The sequence below is a fragment of the Ovis canadensis genome, chromosome 2, assembly GCF_042477335.2.
Source record: "Ovis canadensis isolate MfBH-ARS-UI-01 breed Bighorn chromosome 2, ARS-UI_OviCan_v2, whole genome shotgun sequence".
Classification (NCBI taxonomy): domain Eukaryota; kingdom Metazoa; phylum Chordata; class Mammalia; order Artiodactyla; family Bovidae; genus Ovis; species Ovis canadensis.
In genome coordinates, this window is record NC_091246.1 from 123192574 (window position 1) to 123210215 (window position 17642).

The 17642-nt window shown below is 52.1% G+C and overlaps 1 protein-coding gene across 1 annotated transcript in view; it reads right to left on the bottom strand.

Moving 5' to 3' along the window:
• MYO7B (myosin VIIB) overlaps window positions 1-17642 on the bottom strand; it is a 97419-nt gene that overhangs the window by 22868 nt on the left and 56909 nt on the right. The window contains exons 15-24 of the mRNA XM_069576870.1: window positions 17432-17595; window positions 14976-15113; window positions 13004-13156; window positions 12363-12461; window positions 11512-11606; window positions 7618-7702; window positions 5984-6202; window positions 4753-4923; window positions 3797-3997; window positions 3496-3663 (exon numbers count right to left, since the gene is read on the bottom strand). Coding sequence (XP_069432971.1) covers window positions 3496-3663; window positions 3797-3997; window positions 4753-4923; window positions 5984-6202; window positions 7618-7702; window positions 11512-11606; window positions 12363-12461; window positions 13004-13156; window positions 14976-15113; window positions 17432-17595 — 1493 coding nt within the window. The remainder of the gene's footprint in view (window positions 1-3495; window positions 3664-3796; window positions 3998-4752; window positions 4924-5983; window positions 6203-7617; window positions 7703-11511; window positions 11607-12362; window positions 12462-13003; window positions 13157-14975; window positions 15114-17431; window positions 17596-17642) is intronic.

Below are 17642 nucleotides of genomic sequence, written 5' to 3' on the forward strand. Positions count from 1 at the left end.
GAGAAACGACAAAAGCCGCTCAGCCAGACATTGGTCCTCCGGGAGGGCTCAGGACTGCTCCGATTCCAAAGTCTGGACCTCTCACCAGCCGAGTGGGCTGGGCCTGAACCCAGGCACCCAGGACAGCCACAGGCTACAGTGACATTCTCTGTGACAATGTGGTGGATGAACACTCTGCCCACTGCAAGGTCAGAGTTTTGCTAGAGACTCAGAAGACTAGACTTTGGGGCCCGGGCCCACTCCCAGCCATCAGCATCCGATGGTCTCTGTAGGCAGGGGTCACAGCCTGTCCTGACGGTGTCATGAGAAGTTGCTGCCAAAATCAGAGCTCAGTGTGGGACTGGGCTTGGGCTGGGATGAGCCAGGTCTGAGGCTGGGCACGGGCTTCTGGGTGTGTGTGCTGTGTGGTCAGTTGCTCAGCTGTGTCCAGCTCTTTGCTGTCCCATGGACTATATAGCTTGCCAAACCTGTCTGTTCATGGAATTTTCCAGGCGAGAATACTGGAGGGGGTGTCATTTCCTCTCTAGGGGATCTTCTCGACCCAGGGGTCCAACCCGGGCCTCTTGCATCTATCTCCTGCACTGGCAGGCAGATTCTTTGCCACTAGTGCCACCCGGAAAGTGGGCAGTGGCTTCCGGCTGGGCTAAAACTGGTTTGCCACACAGGGACCAAATTGAAAATACATTAGCTGGTGAGTGAGGGTGGGCAGGGCTCACTAAGCCCCCTGCCCCTCCTTGGGGGCACACACACTTAATAAGGAGCACTGGGATCTGTCTCTGTGCTCACCTTCCAGAGGTGCCGGCGGCTCAGCCACCTCTCGATGTCCCCTCCCTGAGTGGTGGCCAGCCTCCAAGGTGACCCTCAGGGACCCTTGCTTCCTGACATTCTCACCCACGATGGCACGCAGGCAATGAAGCCTCCTTCCTACGTTCTCTCTTAAGTCACTCATCATGGAGGAAGCAAACTGTGAGAACAATCAGGCAGCCCGGTGGAGAGGCCGGGGTGGCCAGAGCGGAGGTCTCCCACCAGCAGCTGTTTGCGGGAGCCATTCGGAGGCAGAGCTTGTTGGCCCCGGTCAAGCTTTAAATGACAGTTTGGCTGCAACTTCGTTAGAGACCTGGAGCCCGAACTAATGAACTAAGCCACTCCTGATCTTCAGAAACTGTCTGAGATAATGAACGTGGGCTGTCTCACACCATCAGATTTAGGGGTTCATTTGTTGCACAGCAACGGATGACATTACACTAGGCAGAGTCCACGTCTCTAGAGGCCAGGGAGTCAGGGCTTGAGCTTGGGCAACTTCCATGCAACCTCTGGACCAGATTTGACCATGTGACCCCAGGCTGCAGACCCGCTTAGATGTCTGCGCAGTCGCTCTGCTATCTGAGCACCTGATGTTTGGGGGCCTGTGATATTTCAGTTTATAATAAGAAACAGATACTTGGTCTTTGTCCCCATTGCTGGCACAGAACTCCTAAAACCCTTGGAATCGCCTGTGATAAAGATGTCCTTTTATGTTAATGAGGTGACTTTTAGAAAGCACCTAAGGATGGGAGCAAAGCTTTGGTTTTTCCAGTGGTCATGTATGGATGTGAGAGTTGGACGGTAAAGAAAGCTGAGCACTGTAGAATTGATGCTTTTGAACTGTGGTGTTGGAGAAGACTCTTGAGAATCCCTTGGACTGCAAGGAGATCCAATCAGTCCATCCTAAAGGAGCTCAGTCCTGGGTGTTCATTGGAAGGACCGATGCTGAAGCTGAAACTCCAATACTTTGGCCATCTGATGCGAAGAACTGACTCATTTGAAAAGACCCTGATGCTGGGAAAGATTGAGGGCAGGAGGAGAAGGGGATGACAGAGGATGAGATGGTTGGATGGTATCACCGACTCGATGGACATGAGTCTGAGTAAGCTCCAAGGGTTGGTGATGGACAGGGAGGCCTGGTGTGCTGTGATTCATGGGGTTGGAGTCAGACACGACTGAGACACTGAACTGATTGAACTGAAGGATGGGGGCTGATGGCTAGTGGTCAAGGGGAGGGGGGAAGGGCGTGAAACTGAGCCCAGCTGGCTCAATGGCCAGTGATTTATTCAATCATATCAATGAAGTGAGGCCTCTGTAAAGACCCGAAAGGACAGGGGTCAGAGAGTTTCCAGGCTGGTGAACACGTGGAGATTTGGGGAGAGTGGTACCTGGAGACGGCATGCAAGTTTCTTAATCTTTTTCATATCTGGCCCTGTGCATTTCATACCTTGCCTCTTTCATCTGGCTGTAGTGACTTGTATCCTTCATAATAAACCAGTAGGCTAGTGAGTAAAATGTTACTCTGAATTCTCTGAGCTGCTCTTGCAAATTAATCAAACCCAAGGAGGAGGTGTGAGAAAGTCTGATTCAAGCCAGGTAGTCAGCAAATAAAGACCAGTCTGGACTTGCATTAAAGTGGGGGTAATCTAGAAGGACTGGGCCCTTCATCTGTGGTATTGGACACTATCTCCAGGCAGAGAGTATCCAAACTGAGTTGAATTTTAGGACACCCAGCTGGTGCTGAGACGTTTTGGTGGAAAAGACCCACATACATTGGCACTGGTGTCAGAATTACAGGCTGTCGTGGGGCTCCCGTTGCTGGTGGCCCAAGGGCTATCCCTGCTGGGTCATTCCTTTGAACTATTCTTGGTTAATTCCACTGAGATGACATCATGAAACTGAGGCCCGAGGAAGGGCTTCTGACCAAAAATGGATGTAACAGCCTTTCATCAGAGGGCAGGGTAGGAAACGGGTACAGAACTAGGTCTTTGAATTCAGCGGAGTGCATTCAAAGCCCAGCTGTGCAACATGTATTCACTGTGATCTGGGGGCAAGTCGCTTAACTTCTCAGTTTCTGTAGCTACAGTAAATTTAATAATCCTACTTTGTAGGGATGGCTCCTCTGGAAATTAACTGAAGAGAAGCAGCTGGCATATACCGTATTGACAGTCGGTAACAACATTTGTTGTTATTATTACTAGTCTATGCATCTGAATCCTGAAGGGCTTCCCTGTGGGATCAGACAGTAAAGAATCTGCCTGCAATGCAGGAGACCTGGGTTCGATCCCTGAGCTGGGAAGATCCCCTGGGGAAGGGAATGCTTATCCACTCCAGTATTCTTACCTGGAGAATCCCATGGACAGAGGAACCTGACAGGCTACAGTCCATGGTGTCTCAAGGGGTCAGACACAGCTGAGTGACTAAGTACCAAGTCTGACTAAGTCAAACCCAGTGTTCAGCGCCCGAAGGACCTTCTCCAATAATGACTGTATAATTCACAAAGTCCTGGATATAATGCCTGACTCATGAGTTCCCGAGTGCAATTCAAGACTGAAAACCCTAGGGGTCCGTAGGTGCTGCGGGTGATGCTCACTCCACACTGTGCCTCCCCTTTCTGGCCCAGCTTCTCCAGGCCCTGGGCCTGGGGACGCTGGGAGGGCGTCTCCCCTTGGCACCGCCCTCATGGCGCACCTGTGCTGATCTGCTGTGTTGTGGAGGCTGGCTGCTGCTGTCCTTGCCCAGGGCATCGTGGATCTGCCCCATCACCGAGCCTCCATGCAGGATGCTCCTGGTGAAGAGCACTGGCTCCGGAAGGTCGCCCATGAACCGCAGGATGATGCTCCACACAGCCAGGGCAGCCTGGGAAAACGGAGACAGAGCCCCCGCTTGGAACCAGCTCCATGCAGCATAGAGCCCACGGCATCCTGCCCCTTTCCTGTTCCCTCGGAGCCAGCGGGAGGCCTGAGCCACGAGAAAGCACGGAACCAGGCACCGAGCAGTCAGCGTCATCCTCATGGTAGAGCAGAGGGTATCGGAGGGGCCGCCGGATGTGCGTGTGGCTGGCCGATTTCTGGAAGTAGGTCACGGCAAACTTGGGGAAGGTGTACTTGGCCAGGTCATCCTCAGGCTCCTCCATCGTGGGGACCGTGTCTAGGTCAACCTCAGGCAGCTTCTGGCTCATCTCTTCCGGATCCTGGGACAGAGACAAGGGTCCACTCTCCTCTCAGATGTGACCTGCCAGTGTGCGCATCTTGGGGGCCAGGGAGCCCTAAGAAGGGCCTGCCTGGTTAGTGACAGGGTGCAGGATGACCCACTCCCCCTTGTGTTGGGGACTGCCCCCGCTCACACCCTCAGTGTGTTCCTGGTGGGCTGCCACTTGCTGGGTGGGCCTTGCGTGGGCCCAGACACCCCCACTCCCTGCTGCCTCCTGCCTGCCTCCCTTAGGTGCCCTTCCAGGGGAGGTGTGCCCAGCTGCCCCCAGAGCACAGTCGGTTTGTGGGTGGGTGGAGCTTGGGGGAGCAGGCATGAGCTCCTGGAGGGATGCAGTGAGAGTCAGCAGGACAGCCCTGGAGCTGTCCTCTCTACCCAGTCCTCCTGCTCTGCGCCTCACCCCCAGCCCCGCAGGTTCCATTCTGCAGAGCAGCAGCCAATGAGATGCTGTGTGACGGAGGCCAAATACCGGTGGGAAACACTGCCCAGTTGAAAGCCCGAGAACATTTGCACAGTAAAGGCTCTAGGAAGACTTGTAGCTAAGACACCTCCTTAACTTAAAAGGGGCTGACCGCAGAGACCTTCACTCCTCTCTTCTCTGCATCTTCGCCCACGACCACAGAACTCACTCCCTGAGCCAGGTCGTGTCTTTTCAGTAAAGCCTAGAGGTTGGCTGAAGGCTGGAACTGGGCAGGCACCCCACAGGACCCGACGCTGGGCTGGCAGGGCCCATCTTACCTCAATGTGCGGTGTGGCCGGGCCATCCTGCCCACCAGTCAGGGAAGGCAGGAAACCAAACACCTGCTCCACCATCTCTGTGTCGGTGATGGTGTCGTAGATGGACTTACGCTTCCTTTTGGGCACAGCGCTTGGGCTCTTCTGCTCTTCCGCTGGGATGACCAGAGGCACCTGCACAGACACCCCGTGGGGCCGCAGTTGCCACCAGCCCAGCTGCGGCAAGCCCCTCACGAGGCTGATTAAACCTTCTGCTGCCATATTTGTCAAAATCAATATCCCTTTAATACCCTAGTTTTCAATAGCTAGAGGGACTGGAGATCCACCAGCCTGGGCTTCCTGTTTCAGAGAAGATGTAAGGAAGGGAGATGCTTGCTTGTCCCCACATGGGACCACACTAAACCCCACAGAACCTAGCTGCAAAACCCACTCAGGCCCACATGGTCCCTTCACTAAAAGCAAAGAGGCTCCCCTGGGAGAGGGTCCTGGCCCGCCTGATCTGGTGCTCATCCAGGGCCATGTAGGTGTAGGAGCATCTGCTGATGTGTCTGAGGCTCAGCACTCTGTCTCACTCTGGCCACTGCACCGGTTCTGTGCTCAGGGGACCCGTATTGTCTATGGAGCAGGAGAGAATTTCACTCTAGCCCCCTTCTTTATCACCATTGCCAATGAGTGAGTTCTGAGGAGTGAGATTGAATCTTGGGTCCTCTCTGGATGGAGGGAATGGGACCACCCGGGGTGAAATTTCACAATGCAGGGATACACATCTCAGTGACATTTGTTTGCCCCCTGGCCTCCCGTCTCTCCTGCCCAGACTCTCTTGAAGGCTACTCTTGGTTTTTCTCTGCCCTAAGCTATCAGACCCGCCCAGGAACCAGGCACCTCCACCCTCCTCCATGGAACTGTGGCCTCCCATAGCTCAGCTGACCCTGGTTTCCTGAGCCTTCCTGGGACTGATCAGTGCTGCTGAGAAATCATCCCCAAAGCTAAAGGAAGGGGACCAAAGGACTTGAGTTCAGATTCCAGGTATAAGATGGAGATAATCCATCTCCCATGCTGCACCCTCAGCGCCCAGGGTATGAGCTGGGTGTGCCCACTACACTGGTAACTTGGGACCCAGAGGGGGTCAGGAGTGTCTGATGATGGTCTTATGTTGCTGCCCACTCCTTCTGCCTGCCCTCCCTTATCTGGGCCCAGCCATCCCCACCTGCCCGAGAGGGCAGTGACCACCTACAGTGGCTTTCTGCTGCCGGAAGTTCCGTCGAGCAGCCATGCCCCTGGCATGCGCCTGGATGACCACCACAGCCCTCCTCTTGGCCTGGACTTGCTGGCGCACCAGGTAGCCCCTGCAGAGGGCCTGCAGCTTGACCATCCTCTGCCGCAGCGCCTGGTACTGCTTTGCCAGCAGATGGCTCCGGGCAATTGCCTGCAGACGCTCAAAACCCAGGAGGATCTGTGGAGGCAAGAAGGGTGTACACCTTCAGAGGGGCCTGGGACTGGCAGGGCACAGAGCAGAAAAAGGCTTCCCGAGGGGACAGAGAGTGAGAGGCAAGGTGTTCCCGCAAATTAGCTTTACAGTTACATGCTTTTTGGCAAAGTGCTAGTGCTAAAGTTTTGCACACCTGTGAGCACAAGCAGATTAAGTGACTTATACTTGTAAAGCAGTTAGAGCCTGGAATGATATTGGTGCTAAAGAAGTACTTTTACATGGCATAAATGATAGAATGGTCTTCTGACGGCTGCTGCTACTGCTAAGTCATTTCAGTCATGTCCGACTCTTAGCGACCCTGTGGACTGCAGCCCACCAGGTTGCCTTGTCCCTGGGATTCTCCAGGCAAGAGTACTGGAGTGGGTTGCCATTGCCTTCTCCCTTCTGATGCCTAGTGACAGAGACCTGGGCCTAGTGACAGAGACCTGGAAGTCACATGGGTGGCAGGATTGCAGAGGTCCTGCTTTTCACACCTGCAGCCAAGTACAGTCAGCTCATGTGGGGCTGTGACCTGGTGAAGGCCTTTGGCCTGCTCCATCAAGCAACTCCCTCACAAGGAGCTTGAAAATAAAGAGGAAATAATAAATTATGAGTACCCACTTCTATGCTGCAAACACACTCTGGGCCACAGAGGTCTCTGAGCCTCTGGGCCGACTTCTATTGGCTTTTCAAAGACCAATCCTGGTGCGTGCTGTCTGTGTGGGGTCATGCTTCACTTTACAACCATCAAGTCACACAGACCTGCATCTCAGCTCCAGCTCTGCTGCCTACACACTGCATGCTCTTGGGAAAGTGACTTAATTTCTTTATGTCTCAGATCCATGACATATAGTGTCGGTTTAATAATAAATAAAACGATGCACATAGAGCAACAGGCCCCATGTAGCCTTTCCATCTGCATGTTCCAGCCACAGTCATGGCCATGAGCAAGGCAAGCAGTCAAGGAAGCCCAGCAGGCGTGTTAAAGGTGCCTCTGGTTCGTTTGCTTACCAGACACTCATTAGCAGTGCCTGTGGTCAAGGAAAATTTTGGAAGAAATGCTTGAAACAGAGAATAATCAATCCATTAACTTCTATTGCTGCCTGCAAACTGGGGGGGAAAAAACCAGCCACCATCTCATTTCAGAGCAGGACATCTCATTCTAGCTCCGGAGATACCTCAGATCCTGCAGGAGAACACTTGAAGCCCACAAACATGTGGCCTGACACCGCTAAGAAGAGCGTGGGGTGCTGAGGTGTGTGACTGGCAATGCTCCTTGCCCCAGCATGCACAGTCGTAAACAAATGTCTCACACTCACAAACAAACGTCGATGTCGGTTTCTAACCAGACAGGTGCCCCCTGCCCCTGCAGGTTCCACCTCCCGTGTGAGTTCTCTTACCAGCTTGAAGTTCCGCTGGTTGTAGTGGCCTCTCCACCAGGCCTGGAGGGTCACAGCTGCCTGCCTCTGCCTTAGAAACTCCTTCCTAGAAGGGGAAATCCAAGTCAGTGGTAACAACCACAGGCATTTTAAAAGCCTCGGGTGCAGGGGATGGGGAGGGGATGGATTTTGAAGGGAAGAGAGAAAACAAAATTCAGGTAAAAATGAATCCACATGGTATTTCTTTCCCAGAAGACTTTATAGGCTGAAAGACAGGTTAGGAACAAAAAATCTACTGCCAACAAATAAATCTGTGAGTGAGGACAGTCTAGTTTCTGTTTTTTATTTATTAAATTTATCTTGTATCTTTCATTTATTTATTTTTACCATGCTAAGTAACATGTGGGATCTTAGTTCCCTGACTAGGGATCAAACCTGTGCCCCTGCAGTGGCAGTGTGGAGCTCTAACCCCTGCAACTGCCAGGGAATTCCCGAGGACAGTCCACTTTTTAGAATGAGGAGGAATAATTTCCTCATTAACCCCAAAGATCTATGAAGGTATAAAGCCAGTTTCCAACTTTTTCTTCCTTGCCCCGTCCTCTGGCCACTAGCCCAGGAGTCTGCTGAAATCAGGTCAGAAATCTTGGTGCCAGAGCTCCTCTCTGGGGACAGGTCAAACCAGAGGGCAGCACCCAGGCGCTGGCAACCTGGCAAGTGCCATCTAACTGCTCCCTCCACAGGGAGGACGTGCAAGTGCTCAGTCACTTCAGTCGTGTCCGACTCTGTGCCACCCTATGGACTGGAGCCTGCCAGGCTCCTCTCTCCATGGTTTCCTCCAGGCAAGAATACTGGAGTGGGTTGCCACGCCCTCCTCCAACAGAGAGGGAAGTGGGCTGAACATGGAGGGGTGATCTGAAACCCGGCTTCTGGAGAGTCAGAGGTGCATACGGCTGTATCTTCCTTCCCACACTTAACTGAGTTTTCTTATCACTTCTAATAATTTTTCAGGGTATTTTCTTAGGTTTAGAACAGTAGATTTCAATCATATTAAAAATCACCCTCAGGGAGTAGGGGCAGGGGGATTTAGATGAATGTGATCAAAATGTGCAAACTTCCAGTTATAACTAAGTGCTGGGGATGAAATGCACGTGGCGAGCAGAGTGGACGCTGCTCTAAGGAACACGTGAGAGTTGTTAGAGCAAATCCAAGAAGGGTTCTCATCAAAAGGAAAAAAAGGTCTTTTGTTTTTGTATCTATATGAGAAGATGGATATAATAATAACTCTGGTGGCCCAGTGGTAAAGAACCTGCCTGTCAATGCAGGAGATGTGGGTTCAGTCTCTGGGTTGGAAAGATCCCCTGGAGAAGAAAATGGCAACCCACTCCAGGATTCTTGCCTGGGAAATCCCATAGACAGAGGAACCTGGCAGTCCATGGGGTTGTAAAAGAGTTGGACGTGACTTGGTGAGTAAACAACAACAATCTTACTGTGGTAACTGTTTCATGATATAAGTCACATCATTAAGTTGTTCAGTTGCTCAGTCATGTCTGACTCTTTGCGACCCCATGGACTGCAGCACTCCAGGCCTCCCTATTATGTGGTACACCTTAAACTTATATGGTATTGTATGTTAATTATACCTTAATAAAACTGGGAGACAAAAACAAACAAACAAAAAACAAGAAAAAAGTCTCTGGAGAACTTCAATATTTATTGATGTCTGGGTGCCGCCCAGTCCAATTAAGTGAAAATCTTTGTTGATAGGCAAAGAATGTATGTCTGCACATATAATATTTTTAATGCATGCACACACACACTTACATGATGATTCTAATATTAGGCCAAAGTAGACAACCAAATAGTCTAAAGAAAATTTTGTCTCTTTTCTAACGTACCAGTGGTCCTCAGCTGGGGGTGATTCTGCTCCCCAGGCACATTTGGCAATGTCTAGACACATTTTTGATTGCCATGACTGGGGCGTTGTGGAGGAGCATGCTACTGGCATCTTAGTAAGTAGAGTTTAGATGCTGCTAAACATCCCACAATGCCCAGGATAGCCGTCTCTAACGAAAAGTTATCCAAGCAAAATGTCAATAGTGGGACTTCCTGGGGGTTCCAGTGGTTAAGAATCCACCTTGCAATGCAGGGGACATCAATCCAATCCCTGGTCTGGGAAGATTCCACATGCTGAGGGGCAACTATGCCCATGCACCACAACTACTGAGGCTGCGTCCTGGAGCCGGCAAACTACAGCTATTGAAGCTCACACACCCTAGAGCCCATGTCCCACAACAAGAAAAGGCGGTGCGATGAGAAACCCGTACACTGCACCCAGAGAGCAGCCCCTGCTCACCACAACTAGAGAAAGTGTGTGTAGCAGTGAAGATCCAGCACAGCCAGAAACAAGTAGATAAATTTAAAAAAAATACCAATAGTACTGAAGTTGAAAACCCTGATTTCTATTTCTATCTTTTAAAAGAATTTCTTGTCTAATTGCATTGGCCAGAACAGCAATAACACTGCAATTATCAATTGTGGTCACTTCTGGGTAGCTGGAGTAAATATACTTTTCCTTACCTCTCCTGCTAACTATGACTAAAAACACTTAGACATTATACATAAAACAAATATGAAGAAGACCCTGAAAGATGGAGGATGAGAAGGAAGACAAGCTAAGGATCTCAGACAGTGGTAACTTCTCTGAGCTTCTTTTTGTCTCATGAACCCCAGACTAGGAGCTAAAGAAGTAGAAAATCCAGAAATGACAACAGGGACAGATCGAAAAAAAAACCCAAGAAAAGCCTTCTCTCTCCAGTAAAAAGACCAGAAAAGGGACAGTTTAGCAAGACACAAAACTTTTAGATGATAACCAGTCTACTGCAGTGAAACACCACTTAAACAACTGTGGTTCTCACCCCCAGCTGCACCAGAAAACGCCCAATGGAAAGCCTAGATTCCCACCCTCACCTGTATTGTGTCAGAGAAGGCTGAGCAGGAAGTCATCCTTGATGGGCAGTAATGAGTCCATCCCCCACAATGTCACTGGAGACCACTGGGGACTTCTGCACCTGTATGGCCTTCCAAGCCACACTGCCCTGCCTCATGACCCTTCTTACAGGTGCCCTCAGCCACTTTCTCCTATTTTGTCCTGTCTGGGTTTCCAGGCCTTCCTGTGGTTGATAACGGGCCAGTGGGACAGCAGGGAACACCATCATGGTGTCTGCAGAGTCCTCTGAACATGGTGAGAGTCCCCTGGAGAGGGGATAGGCTGCCCACTCCAGTATTCTTGGGCTTTCCTCATGGCTCAGCTGGTAAATAATCCGCCTGCAATGTGGGAGACCTGGGTTTGATCCCTGGGTTGGGAAGGTCCCTTGGAGAATGGAACAGCTACCCACTCCAGTATTCTGGCCTGGAGAACTGCATGGACTGTGTAGTCCATGGGGTCGCAAAGAGTGGGACACGACTGAGCGACTTTCACTTTCACTGGACATGGTGAGGGTAAGGGAGGCAGTAATATGGCTGATTTGCTGAACCTGGGCTGAAATTCACGTGTTACCTATTTATTGACCAGGGAACTGAGTCAAAGATGGTTCTTTTCTTCCCTCCAAACCCACCACCTCATAAACCCAAATGCACATGTTTTCTAAGATAACTGAAGTAGAGTCAAAACTCAGTCGAGACCACACGGGTAGATTCTGCCCTTCACCCCTAACATTCAGATTGTGTATTAGCAATTCTCTGCCAGCACAGACGGCATTATCTCTGGTCAGCAGCTTGCAAAAGCTCTTCTGCCTCAGTCACCCCCGGAGAGAGACCAGAGGGAACACGTGACCCTGGTTTAAGGGGTACAGGCCTGCCCAGGGGACAGGGCGTGTGGATCTGTGGGTGGGGAGGGGCTTGGGGCAGGGCCTGCACCTGTGTTTGTAGCCCCGCAGGACTCTCTGGATTCTGATGGCAGCCTCGTCCAGGGCCTGGCTCCTCTGTACCTCCAACAGGGTGTCCTGGTTTTCCTGGAACAGAAGAGTTCTCATCGCATAACTGCCCTGCCTCACCCCCAAGCCCCTACCTGCAGCCAGGGCTCTGTCTCCAGAAGTCAGGAACTCTCAGACTCTTCCCGGGAGAAGCAGGCAGGGGTTGAAAGACCTGCTTTTAAGTTGCCACATGTGGCTCCGAGCCCAGAGCCGCAGCCCAGCCCCTCAAGCCAAGAACTTCTCATTTTAGCTCTTTCTTCTTGTTAATTCAACCTGGAAATTTTCGTTTCTGCTCTGGAGAACCCAAGAGGGGGGCAAAAACTGTCCCCAAAGCTGTATTTTATTTCCTAAAAATCATGTGAAACACGCATTCAGCTGTAATACAGACACATGCTTGTTTCAATATTAACATGTTTCCCCAGCCTTTGCAGAGAATTCACAGTGTGAGGTGATGGACTGTATTCATCCCTGAGTGGTGACATTCCCAGGCCCCCTTGATGGGGGGGTGGGAGAAGGGGCGGCCAGGGGGAACAGTGGAAGACATCCCTCAGGTTCTTTTTGCTCTTGCTCGGTAGCTTAGAGGCAGCCCCTCTGTCTCCTTACATCTTGTCCTACACGTCCTCTCCTAAGAAGCCGCCCAGGCTTTTGCAGGCTGGGCTGGGCCCTTTCGGTGACTCCCTGCCTCCCTTTCCCCTAGCATGGCTTTCTACGACCAGGGCTCCTTGAGGGCAGGGGCTAGGCATGGAGCAGGCACCCACGAGCACCAGACCAGCCACACAGGCTTCAGGCTCTCACCTTCAGGAAGATCTTGGTCTTTCCCATCTTCCATTCTTTATCTGTTCCCAGCCACCTTTCGGCGATGCACACGGTCATTTGGCGAAACTTGTTCCGGAGCTGCCAGGAGGAAACAGGAGTGGCTCGGTGGAATCACGCAGGAGGCTGAGGTCCCTCCTCAGGGGCTTGTTAGGGATCGGGGTCTTTCTGCTCCCACAGGGGCTGCTGGGCCAGGGCACAATCACCCGGCACCCTGGATCAAGGATGGGGTCCAGAGGATTACGAGACCACAGTGCTGCCAAGGACGTGGGGTCTGTGTGGCCCTTGGACGCGGGCAGTCCAAACTTTAGGATGGCTGTTTGAGGGAAGGATAGGAAGGACCTCCTGCTCCCTGGCCACACATCACCTGTGACATTCTGCCCTAAAAGTGGGTATTTGCTTTAAACTTTGGTTGCTCCTAGAAGCAACATATTCAGCCGCTAACCTCCTCCAGAAAAGGGAAGCAGGAACAGGGGTCATTTCAAAGCTTCAGCCCCTGGGCATCAAGAAGGGGCCCTGAGCCCTCTTGGAACTGGGAGGTTGGGGGCGCCCAGAGGCGCCCGGGTTTTCAGGATGCGCACGCCGCGTCTTGGGGCCTGCAGCCAGGCTGCGGGGACACAAACCTCCGTGCGCACGGCACTGGGCAGCAGGACGCGGAACCTCTGTGAGAACTCCTCGAAGGAGTAGCGGATGGGGAAGCCGGATTTGCGGATGTGCACCGTCTCCATCATCCCCGAGTAGCGCAGCTGCTGGATGCACAGCTCCCGGTCGAAGAGCTGCGGGTGCAGAGGCAAGGGGCTGATAGCACGGGCCGCCCCCTTCCCAACCACCCGCCACCACCTCTGCCGCTGTCCCCAAATGTAGGAGAACGAAGCGAACACTTGGTTTCACGAAAATTCTATTCTGAAGAGCGACATTTGTTTGAAGTCGCTGAAAGCCCTGGAAGTGTTTCCAAGGAGATAAAAGTCCATCACATACAAACTGGGACATCCATAAGAAGAGCAAATATTTCCCTTGTTTTCAGGATATGCAAAGTATGAGGAATAGAAAAATTTTTTGCATATGCCACATTTAAAATATTGTTAAATGCCCCCAAACAGTGATCCCAGAGAACGCGGTTTCCTCCTGACCTTGCCAGTGTTGGGGTGACCACAGCCCCTGGGTCCTTCCAGCAGGGGCACCATTATGCCTCCCGCACTAGTGGAAGGAAGAAGTACATTCCCTAGACTCAGAAAATACTGTAATCAATTTAGTCTCTGCATCCTCCAGAGATAGCTATTTGGAGAGGAGTTTGGTCACAGTGCTTTGCACAAGGGTATGGGGCTCAGCCATGGCTGGCACCCTAGAGGAGCCCCCTCCACCTGGAACCAGGAGCGTCTGGGACTAGATGCATACCCTCCGATCTGGCAAGCCTACCAGCAGGCAGTCACCCACTTGGAAACATGGAGGGCCACCGAGGCAACTGCTAATGGGGCCAAGGACCACCCAGCAGTTTGGGCAACGACATTCCTTCCATTTGCTCAGTATTTCTGCTGGACCTGCTGTTTCTCCTTTAATCTTTACAACAGCTCTACTTGGATGGGGTACTTAGCTCCAATTTAAAGATGAGGTGCCTGAGCCTCAGAGACATATTCTTAAGTGGCAGAGCCAGAGTTCCAACCTTGAGCCTGCCTGGCCCCTCAGCCTGGGTTCCCCTATACCTGCGCAGGAGCTGCCATCTCCCAGGGGTGTTTCAGCCAGGGGCACCCACAAGACCTGAGCATGACCCTCAGGCCCTCACCCGTGGCAGAGGGCCTTTGGGAGCACAGTTACTATCTAACATCTGTGCATTGTGATTTAAGGAAGATGCATTTTGGATTTCCTGGGCCAGCCTGAAATTCATATAATTTTATACTTTCAAAAAAGGAACTTTATTTAATGAAAACTTTTTTCTCTTATAAGACTTTAAAAAAAAATCATTTTCTCTCCTTTCAGGTGGCATCTTCCCATGTCTGGAAGCCTTTAAATTTGTAGTCTCTGGGTGGGATTCCCAAGCTGGAATCCCAGGCACTGGGTAGGCAGCAGGCTCCCACCCAGCACCTAAGTAGATAAAGCCACTTTTCAAGGGTTTAATGGCCCCAGGTCTCGGTGACCAGTAGTTGGTGTCAGCCTCTAAAGTCACAGTACTGGTGGCTGCCCTTATGGAATGTGGCTTAATTATGCAGATATGGCGCACACACACACACACACACACACACACACACACACACACAGAGTCATGGGCAACCCTTGCTGCTCCCTGCAGGCTGGCAAATCCAGAATTTATGGAAGAGAAAACTGAGGCTCAGAGAAGCAACACACTTTGGCCAATGGCAAGCAAATGGCAGTGTGGAGACACTTGAGGTCTGGGAGAGCCAAAGCCTTGAAGGTCACCAACTTTCAAATGGTCTAGACTGGCCGCCTTGCCTCAGTGTCCCCATCTGTGAAATGGGGGCAGATAGCTTCAAAGCTGCCCAGGCACTGGTGAAGGGAGTGACATGACTCCAGATGCCATCAGACTCATTCCCTTAGATACCTCCCCTCATCCTGTGCAGGTCCCCAGACTCCCCTCATTACCAGTGGCTTCTTGTAGTCATTAGGTTTGATGCAACGGACGAAGTAGGGCTGGCAATTGGTCAGGATTTTCATCAGCTGGTCCAGAGACTGCTTGAACTGGCCAGCCAAGGTGGAGGGCTGCTTGCTGGAGTCTGCAGACTGTAGACAGAAACACAGGGCAAAAGTGGAGCTCGGTCCAGGGCACAGCTGACCCATGGCACAGCGAGGGCTTCTGCTGAGGTCCCACCGGTGGGCAGGGCTACATTCACCACTCATCCAGTCCCTCATCCATTCATTTAGCATAGGTTCCCCAAGTGCCTACTGTGTGCAGGCACCCAGGAGACACTGGGAACCCAGAGGCAAGTAGATCTGGGCAAGCAGAGCCAGGCAAGCCTCCTGTCTAGGAGTGGGGACCCCAAAGTGAGATGCACCAGGGTGAAGAGACAATGTCAATTTTTACCTTGCCATTCTACATTTTTCAGTTTTTGTACAGATTTCGTATATTCATTTTGAATGTTATGTACTGTACATTGTAAGCATTACTGTAAATGTATACAGTTTTTAAAAAATATATTAAAATGATGGATGCAACAGAAAAAACCCAAGCCCCAGGCCAAGGATGCGTGTGCGCTTAGTCGCTCAGTTGTGTCCGACTCTGTAGACCCGTGGACTATGACCCCCCAGGCTCCTCTGTCCATGGGATTTCCCAGGCAAGAACACTGGAATGGGTGGCCATGCCCTCCTCCAGGGAGTCTTCCAGGGATCGAACCCGAGTCTCCTGTGTCTCCTGCATTGCAGGTGGGTTCTTTATCGCTAAGCCACCGGGAAAGCCTTGGGCCAAGAGTAGTGTATGTTTTTGTGCCATACTGATCTTGGGCGATGCTCCTTGATCAAACTTTTTCCAAGGTCAAATGTGCTTGGCAAACATGTACTGCCAAATTGCATCTGTCTGGAGACTCGAATTCATGCTTTAACGCCTCTGAGAATTGGATGCAATCCCTGGCAGGTATAGTAACAATGGGCAGCATTCTCCTGGTTTTAAAATAATGTATTTTCCTCCTGTTCCTGCTCCCTGAAACCTGTGGACATGCCTTGGAGGCCCTACAGGGCCAGGACCAGGCTGTGCTCTGGCCTCAGCTGTGGAGTCCAGCCTGGCTCCATGAGGGCAGAGGGTCTGGCTCAGCTCCACCTGGTTCCAGACCTGGGTAGTTCCTGCAAGCCTCATAGCTCCTTGGTGCCTCCCTGGGCTGGCTCTGCATGTGGCCATGATGTGGGCCCTGGGCACTAAAGTGTTAGGAGCTCCTGCGGAGGTGGGGGTGGGGCCCCTCAGTGTGGACTACAGCATGGAGTGGGGCTGGGGGCTCCTATGCCTGCGCCCACAGCTCCTGTGCCAGTGTGCTGACCTCGTCTCCTGGCCCAGGGCTGGGGGAGCTCCTCATCAGACGACCCACAGGGCTCTTCTGGAACAGTCACTGTTAAGGGGTGAAGGGAGACCCCCACCCCGCCAGGATGTCCTAGGCTGCTCTGAGGAGCACCAGGGGCTCTCTGTTCCCTCCTCCCTGGTCAGCAGGCCAGAGCTGTTGCCACCACACCACACACACAAGCTACCTACCACACACACACCCACAAAACACACACGTACTACACACACCACACACACCACACCACACACACACACTCCACCTACTACACACACATACCCACAAAACACACGTACCCCACATACCACACACATCATACCCCACCTACCACACACACCCCACCTACCACACACACACCCACAAAACACACACATACCCCACATACCACACACACAAACCCCACCTACCACACACACCGCACCTACCACACACACCCCACCTACCACACACACACCCACAAAACACACATGTACTCCACACACCACACACACCATACCACACACACACACTCTACCTACCACACACACACCCACAAAACACACGTACCCCACATACCACACACACCACACCCCACCTACCACACACACACACACAAAACACACAAGTACCCCACATACCACACACACAAACACACACCACCTACCACACACACCCCACCCACCACACACACATACCCACAAAACACACATGTACCCCACATACCACACATAGACATACACTCTACATGCCACACACACAAAACACACACATACTAGACACCACACAAAGCACACATATACCACATACACCACACCCCACCATAAAACATACACAGAGACCAATATAGAAAGAAATAACATAAACAAACTCAGTGAGCCGTACAGAGACCACTGCTCACTGGAAAGCAGGCAGTTCTGCCCTCCTGCCCCTGGCCACTACCCCCACAGTACCTCAGCCCCTTTTCAGTCACCTCTGCACCCCAGCTGAGAATCTCCAACTGCAGACTCCAAGCAGCGGGGCCTCTCCATGCCTATCTGCCCCCCAGACCCCGGGCAGAGCAGGGCCACCAGAGCCCACCTTGAACTGCTGGCTGCCCGCCTTCACCTGGACGATGGTCCCAGGGCCCCGCCTGCTTTCCTTGGACTCCAGCCCGAATATCTCCCGCAGGAACTTGTTTTGGGAGGAGTGGACCAGGGCGAGGATGTCCCTGTTCAGCACATCCCGATTCTTCTCCAGGAAGCCTGTGGGGAAGCAGAGCCCCATCCCCCGCCAGCTCAGACCGGGGAGG